Below are 14,007 nucleotides of genomic sequence, written 5' to 3'. Positions count from 1 at the left end.
TCTCAAAATAAATGAATAAACTTAAAAAAAATAAAAGAAAGTATTATACAAATAAATGTACATGCCAAATAAGATGATGTAAACCCCACATCACTTATGCTGAGAGTTTTGTTTTGGAAGAAAGGAAGGAGCAAGCGAGTCGTGGGTGAGTTTTTTTCACACGCTGGGACCGACCTTGTGCCTGTACCTCCTGTTACTCTGTCCACAGGATCCAGGCTGTGGGAGACGAGGGAGAGGAGACGCTGTGGGGGACAACACGGTCGTTCTCTATACTTAGCACTAGTCTGATGTTCGCCAGAAAGTGAGATTAGAGGATTTGGCCCACATCCAGAGGACAAGGGTCATAAGATCTAAAGGAGCAGGAAGAAGGGATGGGCGGGGAAGGCTTGACCAGGCTCCCAGCAAAGCCAGAGGGCAAAGAATATTGGGCCAAACTGTCCAGGTCCAGCTGCCTTTGATGACAACCAGTGGTTACCTCTCCTACCGGCAGATCCTATTTTCAAATTCATTTAAAATAACTTTTACTATTCAATCTTACTAACTCTCATGGCGAGAACTGTGATCCAACACCGTAAGACTATAGACGTCTTACATTAACTTATATCCAGATAACTGCATAACGAACAGAGGGAGCCTTCCTGAGATTGTAGGTTTCGGGGTTGAACTGCTAGGAAGACCCCAAGGATTTCTCTCCATTATGAAACTGAGGAAGGCATATTTGGTGGAAGGGTCCTCTGAGATAAGAGGTCTGCTCCTTTCTGTGTTTGCCGTGGACGCGCTGAGGGAGGGACCAGGAGGTGCTAACAGAGCTGCCCGGGAAAGCCCACAGCACCTGGCTTCTTCAGGACCACTACACTCGGAAGCCTCAGCCTGCATGTGGTCGCACGTCCCCACAGGGGCAGGCAGGGTGGCAGGAAGAAGGCTGGGTTAAGAGGCACGTTCATCCCAGCCCGTCTGGCTCCATGAGGCTGGATAGCCTAACTTCTGTGTCCTAAGTTTCATTTGTCAAATGAGAAGATTAGGCTAGATGGAATGGCTTCTCACCTCACGTCCGGGGAAAGTCCAGTGCGTTATAACTGCCCCCACGGCCCGACTTTATCTGCCCCTCCCCATGTCTCCAGCACATCCGATCAATCCCCTTGCTGTGTTTCAGGAGCACACCAGGACCATTCCCACCTCAGGCCCTTTGTATCTGCTTGCCCCCTGCTTGGAATGCTCTTCCCAGGATAGCCAGAGGTCTAGCTTCCTGATACCTTCAGCAGAGACTAATACCACATTCTCGGCGAGGACACACATTTGCAAATCCTCTCTCTACCCCTGCCACCCCACAAAAATGCACAACCATCCTTACCCCCTATTGTAGATTTAAAAAAATGCTTCCCATCTTAGCACTTAACAGTATCCCACCTACTATACATTTTACTCATTTATTTGTCATCTGTCTTTCCCACCAGAGTGTCAGCATTCCAAGGGAAGGGATTTCTTTATTTCCTTATTTTCTATCTTTCTTTCTCTTTCTTTCTTTCTTTCTTTCTTTCTTTCTTTCTTTCTTTCTTTCTTTCCTTCTTTCTTTCTTCCTTTCTTTTTTTAAGAGCAGGGGTTTCTATCTGCACCCTTCACTGGTGTATTCCCAGTACCTGGAAGAGAGCCTGATACATTACAGAGATTCAGGAAGTTTTGCTGAATGGATGCAGGCACACATGCGTGGAAGGGAGGAGGGGGGTGTATGGCCCTCTACAGTGTCCTCCAGTCCCGAGGTCTGTGGTGCCTCTGGTGAGGGAGCTCTCCTCTGCCACCGCTGTACTGGGATGGACTCTATGACCACATGAAATAAGCCAACGCAGGGCCAGATGTGGTATGCTTTCATTGTGCTGTACAACTTCTCACATGCTGCTTCCTGCCAGGTACCCCCTGCACCCTCAGTGACACCAGGACCTCCAGACAGTCTGTGAGAAATTCTTTATATTGGGATTCAGCTCCATTTTCTAGAGTCAAAACTAGTATCATGGGGGGGGGGGTGCTCATGGTTACACCCATCTCCTTTCTCTAATTCTTTATGTAAAATTCCTTAGCTTCCCTATTGCTAAGATACTGCAGGATGAATTCAACCTGAAGGTACAAGAGGTGGTGGTGCATTTTCACCGGCTCCACTAGATGGCGACATGGCCAGCCTTGTGCGGGCATCCAAGTGTGAAAACCAGCAACACACACAACTCCAGCTCCCCACAAGCCTCTCCAGTCCTCCTCCACAAGTACCCCTTGCCTTCTCTTCCCTACTAGCCTGGTTATTTTCAACCCGCTCGCATATGGTTCACGCTCACTCACGGAATACATCTGGCTTAATCACTCCAGCGCTAGAAGCTTCACGTACGCTTCTTCCTTCCGCCAAAAATGCGTTCCTTACCTCCCTTTGGAACTCCCCGCAAAACTCACTTTGTCCGCGAAACCTTCCTGGCCGAACCTGGTGCTGATCTTAACTGCATCTACGCCATGAGATACTGTCACAGGCACGTAAACCATTTTTATATATTTGATAGAATGCGCCTGTGCCCATGTGCATATATAGAGAAGGGAGACAGTGAATCACACGCACAGCTCTGGGCATCTGGTAGGCAAATGCACATTTAACATAAATGACGTGCAGGTGACCACTTCCGTACAAAAGAAGTCCTGTCTCTGAGAAATTGCACCGGCTGCCAAGGTTCCATTAATGGGCCAAGAATCTAGATATACTAATGCCCGCCTACGTCTTCCAATTTCTGATTCCTTCTCTGTATTCAGTGTAAGCTCCAGAAAGCCTTTTGAGCAGAAAAATTTTAGACAGACTTCACCAAATATCATGCACAGACTTGAACAAATGTGTAAATCTGTATGTAACTTTAAAGGCTATTTAAAATGCTCTATTTCAATGCTCAAAAACTCTTGCAATTTATCTCAAAAATCAATCTCAAAAATCAAATTAAGGCTACGTGTAGCAGCTTTAAATATGGATGAAAATGAGCCTAAGACATGTTTTAAAAGGCCACGAGCCTATATGTATGCTGGGTAAAACTGTCGATTGGCCGTTAGGGAGAATGGTGACTGCAGAAACAGTCTGACAAATGTACACAACAGGAGAATAGAAATAAACACCCATGTGTTTGCAGATCACTGGCCAATGCACTGGGAACTAGAGACGTCCTGCAGTTAAGCAGATGGATAAGGCACAAGGAGAAACTTGAACTGAAAAAGCTAAGCCACCTTCTCAGAGTCCCATTTCTGAAGCATTTCCATCCTTCATTTGTTTACAGATGAAACCATCTACATGCAAACTTCAGATGCCATTTTTTCCACCTACACTATTTCATACCTCCATCAGCTCAACACCAGGGCCCCACACCCAGTTACAGAAAAAAGAAAAGCAGTGATTTGTTCGACACAACCACTTCACAAAGCCGCGACCAAATGTTATTCCCTTGCAGACAGCAACACCACATTACTTAGTCATCTGAACATTCTGCCAAATTCCAACATATTACACCAAGTTAGTCTGAGGGCACTTTTAACTCACCTAGTTTCAGCATTTCCCGCCCCCGTCCTCGGTCAGAAGGACGGCTTCACGGCGTCTTGGTAGTCACAAAGACCAGAGGAACATACACGGCCTCTCTGTTGATAGGGATTCTATGGTAACTGTATTGCCTTCAGGAAGAGTCAGGCTTCCCCCGAGAATAATTCCAAAGAATTTATACCATTCTTTAAAAAAAAAAAAAAAATCCACCATACGTTTACCAAACAAACGCACAGAAGACACTGGTCAACAGCAGTCACTTTAAAAGCTGTCTTGCTTGTTATTCTGGGAGCTGGGTTTCGTCACCTGTAGTGGAATGCATTATGGAGCCTTTAATTGTGAATCCGGAGAGGTCTCCACATCCACAATGGGAAGGGACTGGTTGCTGCCTGCACTGGCTGCCCATAAACTGTGTCTACACAGAAACCCAGGGATTACCTGTGATAGGCGAACAGGAGATAATTTCAAAATCAAGCAGAAACAGGAAGTCTAACGTTTCAACATGCTAGAAAAGAAGAGCCAATACTTAGAAAGAAAAGAAAGGCAGCAGTTAGATGCCTGGGGGGAAAAGAAAAATGACACAAAAGAAAAAAACCAGTTCATTCCTACCTGACCGGTATAAACATGAATGTCTATTAATAGTAACTGCTGCTTAGACATATTCTTGTTCTAGGTAGAAGTGGAGAACAGAGTTTGGACAATGTTGTGACTTAAAACCATTACTCTTCTGCTTTTGAAAAAATAGAAGGTCTTTATTTTTGTTTAAGATTTTTTTTTTTTTAGTTTATTTATTTATTTTGAGGCAGGGAAGAGGCAGAGACAGAGGGAGGGAATCTCAATCAGGCTCTGCATCGTCTGTGTGGGCTGGACGCAGGGCTCAAGCTCATGGAACCGTGAGATCATGACCTGAGCCAAAATCAAGAGTCAGATGCTTAACCGACTGAGCCACCCAGGTGCCCCTAAAAGAATATAAGGTCATTATAAAGAATGTGTGGGTGACTGTATCCAGGCACACACAAGACACACATGGACATATATAAAGATACATGCATCTATATTATCTAATAGTCTCTTTAGAAGCTTATTGATTTCCCTGTACACTTGATAATCGCTACTACCCACAAATTGTTCCCTTATCTATCCCCACTGAGCAAGATTCTACCAGTCCTGCAAGGCCCAATTCCAAGTGCACTGCCTCAATGAAGACTTTGAGCATCCCAACCAGCATGCGTGATCTCATCCTCTCCCCTTTTATTTTTTTAATGCTTATTTATTTTTGAGAGAGAGAGAGAGAGAGAGACAGAGTACGAGCAGGGAAGGGGCAGAGAGAGAGGGAGACACAGAATCCGAAGCAGGATCCAGGCTCTGAGCTGTCAGCACAGAGCCAGAAGTAGGGCTCAAACTCACAAACCGTGAGATCATGACCTGGGCCGAAGTCGGAGGCTTAACTGACTGAGCCCACAGGAGCCCCTCAGCCTCTCCCTTTAACCCCCATGGCACCTCAGTTCAACTTCCTTGGTAACACATTCCGGGTACCTATCACAGGTTGTCTGTGAATTACCTTTAGGGGCATACCTGTCTTATTCCCAACTACACAGTAGGTTTCTTTCTTTCTTTCTTTCTTTCTTTCTTTCTTTCTTTCTTTCTTTCTCTTGCTTTCTAAGTTAATTTATTTGGAGAGAGAGAGAGGAAAGAGAGAGAGAGAGAGAGAGGGTGCACACAAGCACACGCATGATTGTGGGAGGGGCAGAGAGACAGAGAGAATACCAAGCAGGCTCCACACAGTCAGCATAGACCCCAATGCGGGGCTCCATCTCACAAACCTGTGAGATCATGACCTGAGCCAAGATCAAGAGTCAGTCACTTAACTAACTGAGTCATCCAGGTGCCCCATACACGGTAGGTTTCTTGATTTTATTTTTATCCTCCATAGCAATAACACTGTCTTGAGCCTACCAGAAACTCAGCAAAAAGGAAGCCAAGTGGAATGCAATGGACAAATATGCTGGAGTCTGCTAGGCCTGGTTCACAGTCCAGCTATGCCACTTCCTGGGTGTTTCTTGTTTTGTTTTGTTTTGTTTTGTTTAATGTTTATTTTTGAGAGAGAGAGACAGAGTGAGAATGAGAGAGGGGCAGAGAGAGAGGGAGACAGAGAATCTGAAGCAGGCTCCAGGCTCTGAGCTGTCTGCACAGAGCCCAATGAGGGGCTCGAACCCACAAACTGTGAGATCATGACATGAGCCAAAGTTGGACATTGAACTGACTGAGCCACCCAGATGCCCTGCCACTTCCTGGTTTTATAGTATTGCAAGTTACTTCACCTCTCTGAGCGATTTTATTCTCATTCAAATAAGAATAACATCATCTACCTCACAGAATCCCTATCAGGACGTAAAGAGAACCACGGGATGTACAGTGAGGGATTAAATAGCAACGAGCATTATTGTTGACCTGAATTATAAACCAAATGCCTACTACTAATTCGGAGAGGAGCCTGAAAGAGATACCAAATCAATGCCAATTTACAAACACATTATCCATTACTTATTTTCTTTATAGCCTACATTATCATGTGACTACCTCATGATGGTTCGAACTTTTACACCTTAGAAACCATCCTTCTTCATTCCTTGTGTTATGTCCCCAAATTCTCACTGGCCCGTTAATGCCATGACCACTTCATCAGAGACTAAGAGTCAGAGAAGATGCCAAGATACTATTCCTTTTGGAAGTCCAAGATTCTAATCACTAGGGGGGCACCCGGTGGCTCAGATGGTTAAGCATCCAACTCTTGGTTTCAGCTCAAGTCATGATCTCATGGTTTAGGAGTTTGAGACCCATGCGAGGCTCTGCGCTGACAGCGCGGAGCCTGCTTGGGATTCTCTGTCTTCCTCCCTCTCTGCCCCTACCCTGCTCCCACACTCTCTCTCAAAATAAATAAATAAACATTTTTTAAAAAGATTCTAATCCCTACGACCTTGCAGACACTAACGCATTGGCAATTCCAAGCTACACAGTTTTTGTAAAGAGCAGAAATACCACGTCTAAACAGAGGAACTGTTCTCTCATGTTTCCTTAAAATACTACCTTGGTGGTAGCTGCATGGTTACGTGGCTGCCAAGAACCACTCTGTCCACTACTGCTGGAGAGGAGAAGCAGCACCGTGAAGGGGAGGGAAGACTGGAGGAAGAGGCGTACAGAATCACAGCGGCCAACATGGCGGCAGAGCCCTGTCGCACATGCTCCAGGCATTGTCAGGGAGGGCCAATTTCTGCTTTTGGAGAAAGCTCTCCAGCAATGGAGAATAAAATCAACACATCGGGATGGGTTACAAACTAGACGAGGGGGGCATATCCTTAAGACATCCCTCCCTCTTCTCTCCCTTGAGACCAGAATGCCTCGATCTTATAGGCTCGGATCCATTCAAAGTTTGCTGCTTCAAGAAGTCCCAGCATCTGTAGTTAAAATATTCAGCTCACTTCCTTCACTTGGGAAGAAAGAGCCACAGAACTAAAGATGAGGAAGATTCATGGAACAAAACAGCTTTATGTAAAACAATATCAAACCTGCTTGGGATTCTCAGTCTCCCTCTCTCTCTGCCCCTCCCCCACTTGCGCTCTCTCCTCTTTCTCAAAATAAATAAATAAACAAACTTACAGAAAAAAAAAAAGCGTTAAGGGACGCCTGTGTGGCTTTGTTGGTTGAGTATGTGACTGTTGGTTTCAGCTCAGGTCATGATCTCACAGTTCATGGGATCGAGCCCCACATGAACTCTGTGCTGACAGGTGTGGAGACTGGGATTCTGTCTCCCCTCTCTCTCCAGCCTCCCCCACTTACACTATCTCTCTCTCTCTCTCTCTCAAAATAAATAAATAAACTTAAAAAAAAAAAAAAAGCTGTAAGGGGCGCCTGTGTGGCTTAGTTGGTTATGTATCCGGCTCTTGGTTTCAGCTCAGGTCATGATCTCGGGGTTTTGTGAGTTTGAGCCCCATGTCAAGCTCTGTGCTGACAGTGCAGAACCTACTTGGGATTCTTTCCTTCTCTCTCTCTCTGTCTTCTCCCACTGGTTCTCTCTAAATAAATAAATAAATATTGAAAAAACAACACCTAACTCTTCTCAGTTGCCTTTGTAGCTATGAATACAGCTCTTGTATGCTTTCTTAGGACTTGCAAATTAAGCCACTCAAGGTCGATTCAAGGACCAACAACTGTGGTGGTGTCCCAAAGCTGGAGCATCACTAATTCAGAGAGGAGCCTGAAAGAGATACCAAAAGAGATACCTGCTCTGAGGCAGGGAAGGGAGAGGACACAGCCCTGGAAACTCTGCCTGGGGGCCCAGGGACCGAGGAATCTGTCCAGATCCAGCTTTGCTAGGGAATGCACAGGGACATCTTTTCTGGTGAGCACAGCTCTGCAGCTGAAGCAAACTTCTCAGCACCCCAACGCCTGCAGTCACCCGCTCCTGGCACTGCTGATGACAGAAGCGCTCTGGAGTTTCACCGTGATCCTAAATAAGTCATCGTTAGGCAAGCCTGGGTCCATCTATGAGATCTGCAGCCACATGACAGTGGCAGGTAGAAAACCAGATTCTCTTCTTGCATATGCATGTGCTCTGTGCTATCTAGGCATCTCAGAGCAAGGCACTATCACTGAAATTATTTCACTGTCCCCACACCCAGGGAAAGTGGGTGGCAATCCCAATTTCCAAAGAGACTGGCAGAGCTAAAGAGGTTAAGCAGCACAGTCAACAGGACGTCGCAAGCCTTGCCCTCCCAGAACAATCTCCGGAGCACACACCATCTCTGGCCTAGTTTCATCGACTGCTCATGACATACCCCCGCAAACAAGATTGCCTGACAGTCACCCACATCCTTATCAGCAGCACATTCATCACCAGAGCATTCGTGAAATTGGTGCCTGCATGAAAAAGATACCTGCATTTGTTTCCTTCATCCGATTTTACAGCCTGAGAGACAGAACTGGAAATGTCTACAGAACACCTTGACCTTCATGCTCTGGCCTTTCCAAGATGCTCCCTAGTCCCTGGGATATGCTACCATGGCTGCCATGAAGAATGATGACCCTGTCCCTGCCTTAGGTCCTCTCCAGACCTCCTCTCCTCTGCCTCCTCCAGCCACCTCAACTCTTTCAGCAGCCTCCCTAAAGCCACGGCCCCAAATAATTTGACTTGCTTCCCTTTGACCCTCCTCTCCTCTTCAAGGAGGAAGCAGTCATGGGCAAAGCAGGGCTGATCGGGAGTTATTCTAGAAGAGTGAGTGCCCCAGCTTGGGAAGGTACTCCAGAAGCATTGCACAGATGCTGTCGCAGAGACGGCGGGTGGTCGGACTCACCCTCTCTCACCAAAGGAGGTTTGCACTGGCAGAGAAGCCCGTGGTTTGTGCCTAGACAAGGCTGCGAAAATCTCGCCAGTGTCCGGCACCCTCTCGATGCCAGCGAGTGTGTGTGATGTCTTCCCTATGTTCACCCGGTCCTCACCAAAACCTCAGGAGGTGGGCACCCTGCTGTCCAGGTCACAGGTGAGGACAGGGAGTTCCCTAAATGTAACATGCCTGCTCAGGGCAGTGCCAGCCTGTGAACCCAGGTATGTCCTCAGCCAAATCTGTTGGCTTTTTTCTCTTAATATCGTATCACGGAAAGCATAAATAGGTCAGTGTCTAGAAAATAAAAAGAACACCTGCTAACCCACCTTTCAAAGCCAGGAAAGCAGCAAGTGAAACAGGGTGAGTTGGAGCTGTGGTGGGGGAAGGGGCAGCGCTGGCATCAGAACAGGACTGGGAAGGAGATTTCTCAGATCTGTTATGAGGTCTGCTGCCGTTCACAGCCTCCCCCAGAAAAGAGCTGCACAAAAAATAAGTTGCGGGGTTGGGGGGGGGGGTGCCTGGGTGGCTCAGTCGGTCAAGCATCCGACTTCAACTCAGGTCATGATCTCCTGGTTCATGAGTTCAAGCCCTGCATCGGTCTCTGTGCTGATGGCTCGGAGCCTGGAGCCTGCTTCAGATTCTGTGTCGCCGTCTCTCTCCGCCCATTCCCCACTTGCACTCTGTCTCTCTCTGTCTCAAAAATAAACAAACATGTTTTAAAAAATTTTTTTTAAAAAGTGTGGGAAGGCAGATCTTTCTATCAGATCGTATGTAGTTTCTATGGTTTAAGTATAAATTTTATAAAATGCTACTCAGAGCCCCCACCCCTGCCAAAAAAACAAAAAGAAAAAAACCACCACTTTTATTTCTTAAAATTCACACAACTTCAGGGATGGCAAGACCTCTGATATCATCTAATCTTTCTTCACAAGCAAAGAAAATGAAGCAGCCTGGTGTACCTGAGTGGCTCAGTCAGTTAAGCATCCAGCTTCAGCTCAGGTCATGATCTCAATGTTCGTGCGTTCTAGCCCCATGTGGGGCTCTGTGTTGACAGCTCAGAGCCTGGAGCCTACTTCAGATTGTTTCTCCCTCTCTCTGTGCCCCTCCCCCGCTCATGCTCTGTCTGTCTCTCCGTGTCTCTCTCTCTCAAAAATAAGTAAACATTAAAAAAAAATGAAGCAGCCTGAGGAAGCTGAAAGCCGTGCCCCAAATCACACCGCTAGGCTGGTTAGCTGTGCAGCTATGGTGAGAACGGGATCCTAGGACTTCAGAATGAGCATTTATGTCTGTCTTCCTCAGACACAAAGCCCTATTCGCACCAGCACCACCCATGAAAACACTAAGATCAGCATTTACAAGGCAAAAAACACTGAGCGTCTGCTGCAGTAAATACGCTGGCACTTGAATGCAGCTTCCTTTCTGTTGAAATGCATATAAACGGAGTCCTGACACTTTATAGCATTCTTCCACTGCAAACCCGCATGTAAAACTGAGCAGGATCCCTAGTGATAAAATACTAAACTAATGAAACTTTCCATTTGCCAAGGAAAAACCCTCCAATTGCCGAGTCAATTTCTCTATAAATTTCTAGTATTTCTAGTTAATAGGCAACATCTGATATTTCCTGAGCTGAATTCCTCAACGTTCCTCCACTGCCAAACCCAATTATTTTCCCTTCTGTTTTAACCTCTCTGGGTTCCAACACTACCATATTTGTGGTCACTGCTGATTCCGCTCTCAGCTTGATGGTCACTCATTTACCAAGTCCTGCTGCCTTCCCACCATGCTTTGGCTGTTTTCATCTCATTTTCATTGGGATGCTGTTAAACTCCTGCGTTAAAGGGGGCACAAGGCGGTTCCTTCCTTCCTTCCTTCTTTCGAATGTTAATGTATTTATTTTGAGAGAGAGTGAGTAGAAGAGGGGCAGGGAGAGGGAGACAAAGAATCCCAAGCAGGCTCCACGCTGTCAGCACAGAGCCCCATGCGGGACTCGAACTCATGAACCATGAGATCATGATCTGAGCCAAAATCAAGAGTCAGATGCTTAACTGACTGAGCCACCCAGGAGCCCCAAGGTGGTTTCTTGAAAAGACAACTTTCCAGGGGATGCCAGCACACAGTTCCACTCGCCCTTCTTCTTTCAGAGAGAGAGCTTGGTCATTATGCAGTTTTTATCCCTGTGCCTATTTTCAAACCTAAAACACTGACATTCAACAACTTTTCAATTTAGAGAATAATCCGAAACTACAGCCACATATTGAGTAAAATTTCCCAGATATTCCCCTTCAGGAGAAACACACATGGGGTTTGCCCGTTTGCAGGGAAAGGGTGCTGTGTCACCCACTTCAGGGTGACATATGTCCCCAGAGTGCCTGTGCACATGCAGCCAACACACAGCCACCTGTCCTCCGTACCATCTTCCTCAGGCTCACAACTGAACACGTTTACCCAATGGCAAGCTGACACCACTCCTTCCACGTGTGACTGGGAGTGGACACGGTCAGCAAACTACCTCTAATCCCCTGGGGAGAGGCTGGAGCCCCATTTCCCCTTCCCACTGGGCTGTCAGATGAGAAGGGGGCCATGGGAGCCCAAGACCCCTATCCTGTGATATATTTCTGGCCCCCCTGCTCTATGTTCTCATCACCCGAGGTTCTTCAGGGCAAAGGAGGGCACATGAGCGGGTTCAATCTACACAGTGCTCACTGGTCCAGCAAAGGGGTGGACCCAGACTAGATTGGGTGTTCCTCGCTCCATAACAGCTTTCTCTTGTGGGGCTCCGTATCTCACCTACCCACTGGTCATTCAGACTCAGTGTCACTGCGGACCCCTCGTTCCCCCTACCCTCCCCCAAATCCTCCTGTTCCGCCCTCCCCAACTGCCCCTCCGGCCTTCCCTGTCACCCCAGGTGTCATCCTCTGGCCTGAACTTCCTTCTCCTTCCACTTAGTCACCCTCCCAGGTTATCTTCCCCAAGTGCGGCTCTGTCACCTTAACACCACCACCTGTGCCAAGAAGTACATTTAAAAGGTGCTTCCACATCGTCACTTACCATGTCGCCCTCTGGGGGGCCACGTGCAGTGCTTCCCTGCTGCTCATGGGTCAGAGTCCACACTGGCATGTCAAGGTTTCAGGTGGCCCTGAATCCTGGCCGCAGAGTACTTCCCATGGTCCTCCCACTGGGCCTCCGCTCACCCCCATGCCCTGGCCCCTTGGGTCCTTTCCACCATCATCAATTACAGAGCCCGAGGCTTAGCTCACGCGGGGCCTGGGTGATGCTCGGAGCCAGTGGTCAGCTCTCACTTCTGTCTCCCTATGCCACTCGGAAGTTTTGTACAGCATTCAGCACATTTTGCTCCAAGGGATAGCCCCTGCTCTGCACATTTCCTTATCCACACTACACTGCACATTCTTGGACGTCAGGGAGACTTCTCCATTCATTCAACAGAATCAACCCGCATTTATCCAGTACCTACTGCATGCGAGGTACGGATTTAGACGCTGGGAACACGGTGGGGAGGAGAATACATGAGGAAGCCTGAGCTACAGAACTGACTTTCAATGGTGGGGGGAAGAGATGGCAGCCAACAAAACACACAAATAATTAAAGGACAAGATGGTGGGGTGTCTGGTGGCTCAGTCGGTTCAGCATACGACTCTAGATTTCTGCTCAGGTCATGATCTCGGGCCTGGTGAACTCTAGCTCCACATCAGGCTCTGGGCTGATAGCATGGAGCCTCTTTGGGATTCTCTCTCTCCCCTCTCTCTCTCTGCCACTACCTTGCTCATGCTTGTTCTCTGTCTCTCAAAATAAATAAGTAAATAAATAAATCTTAAAAAAATAACCATAGTCCATGCCTGGATGGCTGGACAATGGAATTAAAAAAAAAAAAAGAGGGGCGCCTGTGTGGCTCAGTCGGTTAAGCGGCCGACTTCGGCTCAGGTCATGATCTCGTGGTCCGTGAGTTCGAGCCCCGCGTCGGGCTCTGTGCTGACAGCTCAGAGCCTGGAGCCTGTTTCAGATTCTGTGTCTCCCTCTCTCTGACCCTCCCCTGTTCATGCTCTGTCTCTCCCTGCCTCAAAAATAAATAAAACGTTAAAAAAATGAATAAAAAAAAAAGAAAAGAAAAGAAAAAAGAAGCAGGGGGTGGGGTTGCATCTGGGTGACTCAGTAGGTTAAGCATCTAACTTCGGCTCAGGTCATGATCTCACAGTTCGTGGATTCAAGCCCCACATCGGGCTTTGTGCTGACAGCTGGGAGTCTGCAACCTGCTTCAGATTCTGTGTCTCCTTCTCCCTCTGCCCTTCCCCCACTCACGTGCTCTCTCTGTCTCAAAAATAAAAACCAAAAAAAAAAAAAAAAGGACAGATGGTGAGCAGTGGCAGACTGGAAACAAACGGGGTGTGATGGAGACCACCCTGGCAGAGGTGGCCTCAGAGGACAATGCCAAGAGCCAGAGGAAGAGCAGGCTAGGCAGTGGGAAGAGCAGGTACTCCAGCCAAAACAGGACAATGTCAGCACGCTTCGGGGGGGAAAGGGGCAGAAAGGGGGCCGGTGTGGCCACATGGGGGAAGCATGGGGGAGATGGGTGTGGGGAGCAGATGGGAGTCAAGCATGGGCCAGCACAGACAGTGCCATACAGGACATGGTGAGAAGTTTATATTATACGGTGGGAATATAAAGCAGGTCAAATTGTCTGGAAGGCAAAGTGGCAATAAAGATCAAAACCTGAAAACTCCACACGCCCTTTGAGCCACTTCCAAGAATACCTCCAATGAAACAGGGACAAGTGTGGGCAGTAGTACGAGGGAGTTGTGTGGGGTTCTAATAATGCCAGAGCCTGGAAACAGCCCCGCTGTCCAAACAGAGGATCGGCTGAAGTGAATTATGGCACGTCCGTATAATGGCATGTAATAGTCTTTCAAAAGGATCGTGTCAAGTAATTAATAAGATGGGAACTCTTCACAAAGGCTACAAAGCAATATATAAAAGAAATTTTATTAAGTACCATATAATTTTTGTAGAGAAAAACTAGAGGCATACAGGAAAAAGCCTGGAGTGATATTCACAAACTTTTTT

The 14,007-nt window shown here is 47.3% G+C and overlaps 1 protein-coding gene across 3 annotated transcripts in view; it reads right to left on the bottom strand.

Annotated features, from left to right (window-relative positions):
* TNFAIP8 (TNF alpha induced protein 8) overlaps positions 1-14,007 on the bottom strand; it is a 130,727-nt gene that overhangs the window by 58,544 nt on the left and 58,176 nt on the right. The window contains exon 1 of one of the 3 annotated variants that reach the window (XM_015076700.3): positions 3,551-4,789. The exons of the other annotated variants lie outside the window; for them this stretch is intronic. Within the exon in view, the coding sequence (XP_014932186.1) occupies positions 3,551-3,563 (13 nt within the window). The 5' untranslated portion in view covers positions 3,564-4,789. Of the gene's footprint in view, positions 1-3,550; positions 4,790-14,007 lie in introns of those variants that run through there. 3 annotated transcript variants of the gene reach the window in all.

Source organism: Acinonyx jubatus, chromosome A1 (genome assembly GCF_027475565.1).
Source record: "Acinonyx jubatus isolate Ajub_Pintada_27869175 chromosome A1, VMU_Ajub_asm_v1.0, whole genome shotgun sequence".
Taxonomy (NCBI): domain Eukaryota; kingdom Metazoa; phylum Chordata; class Mammalia; order Carnivora; family Felidae; genus Acinonyx; species Acinonyx jubatus.
This window is presented reverse-complemented; position numbering and strand designations above follow the sequence as displayed.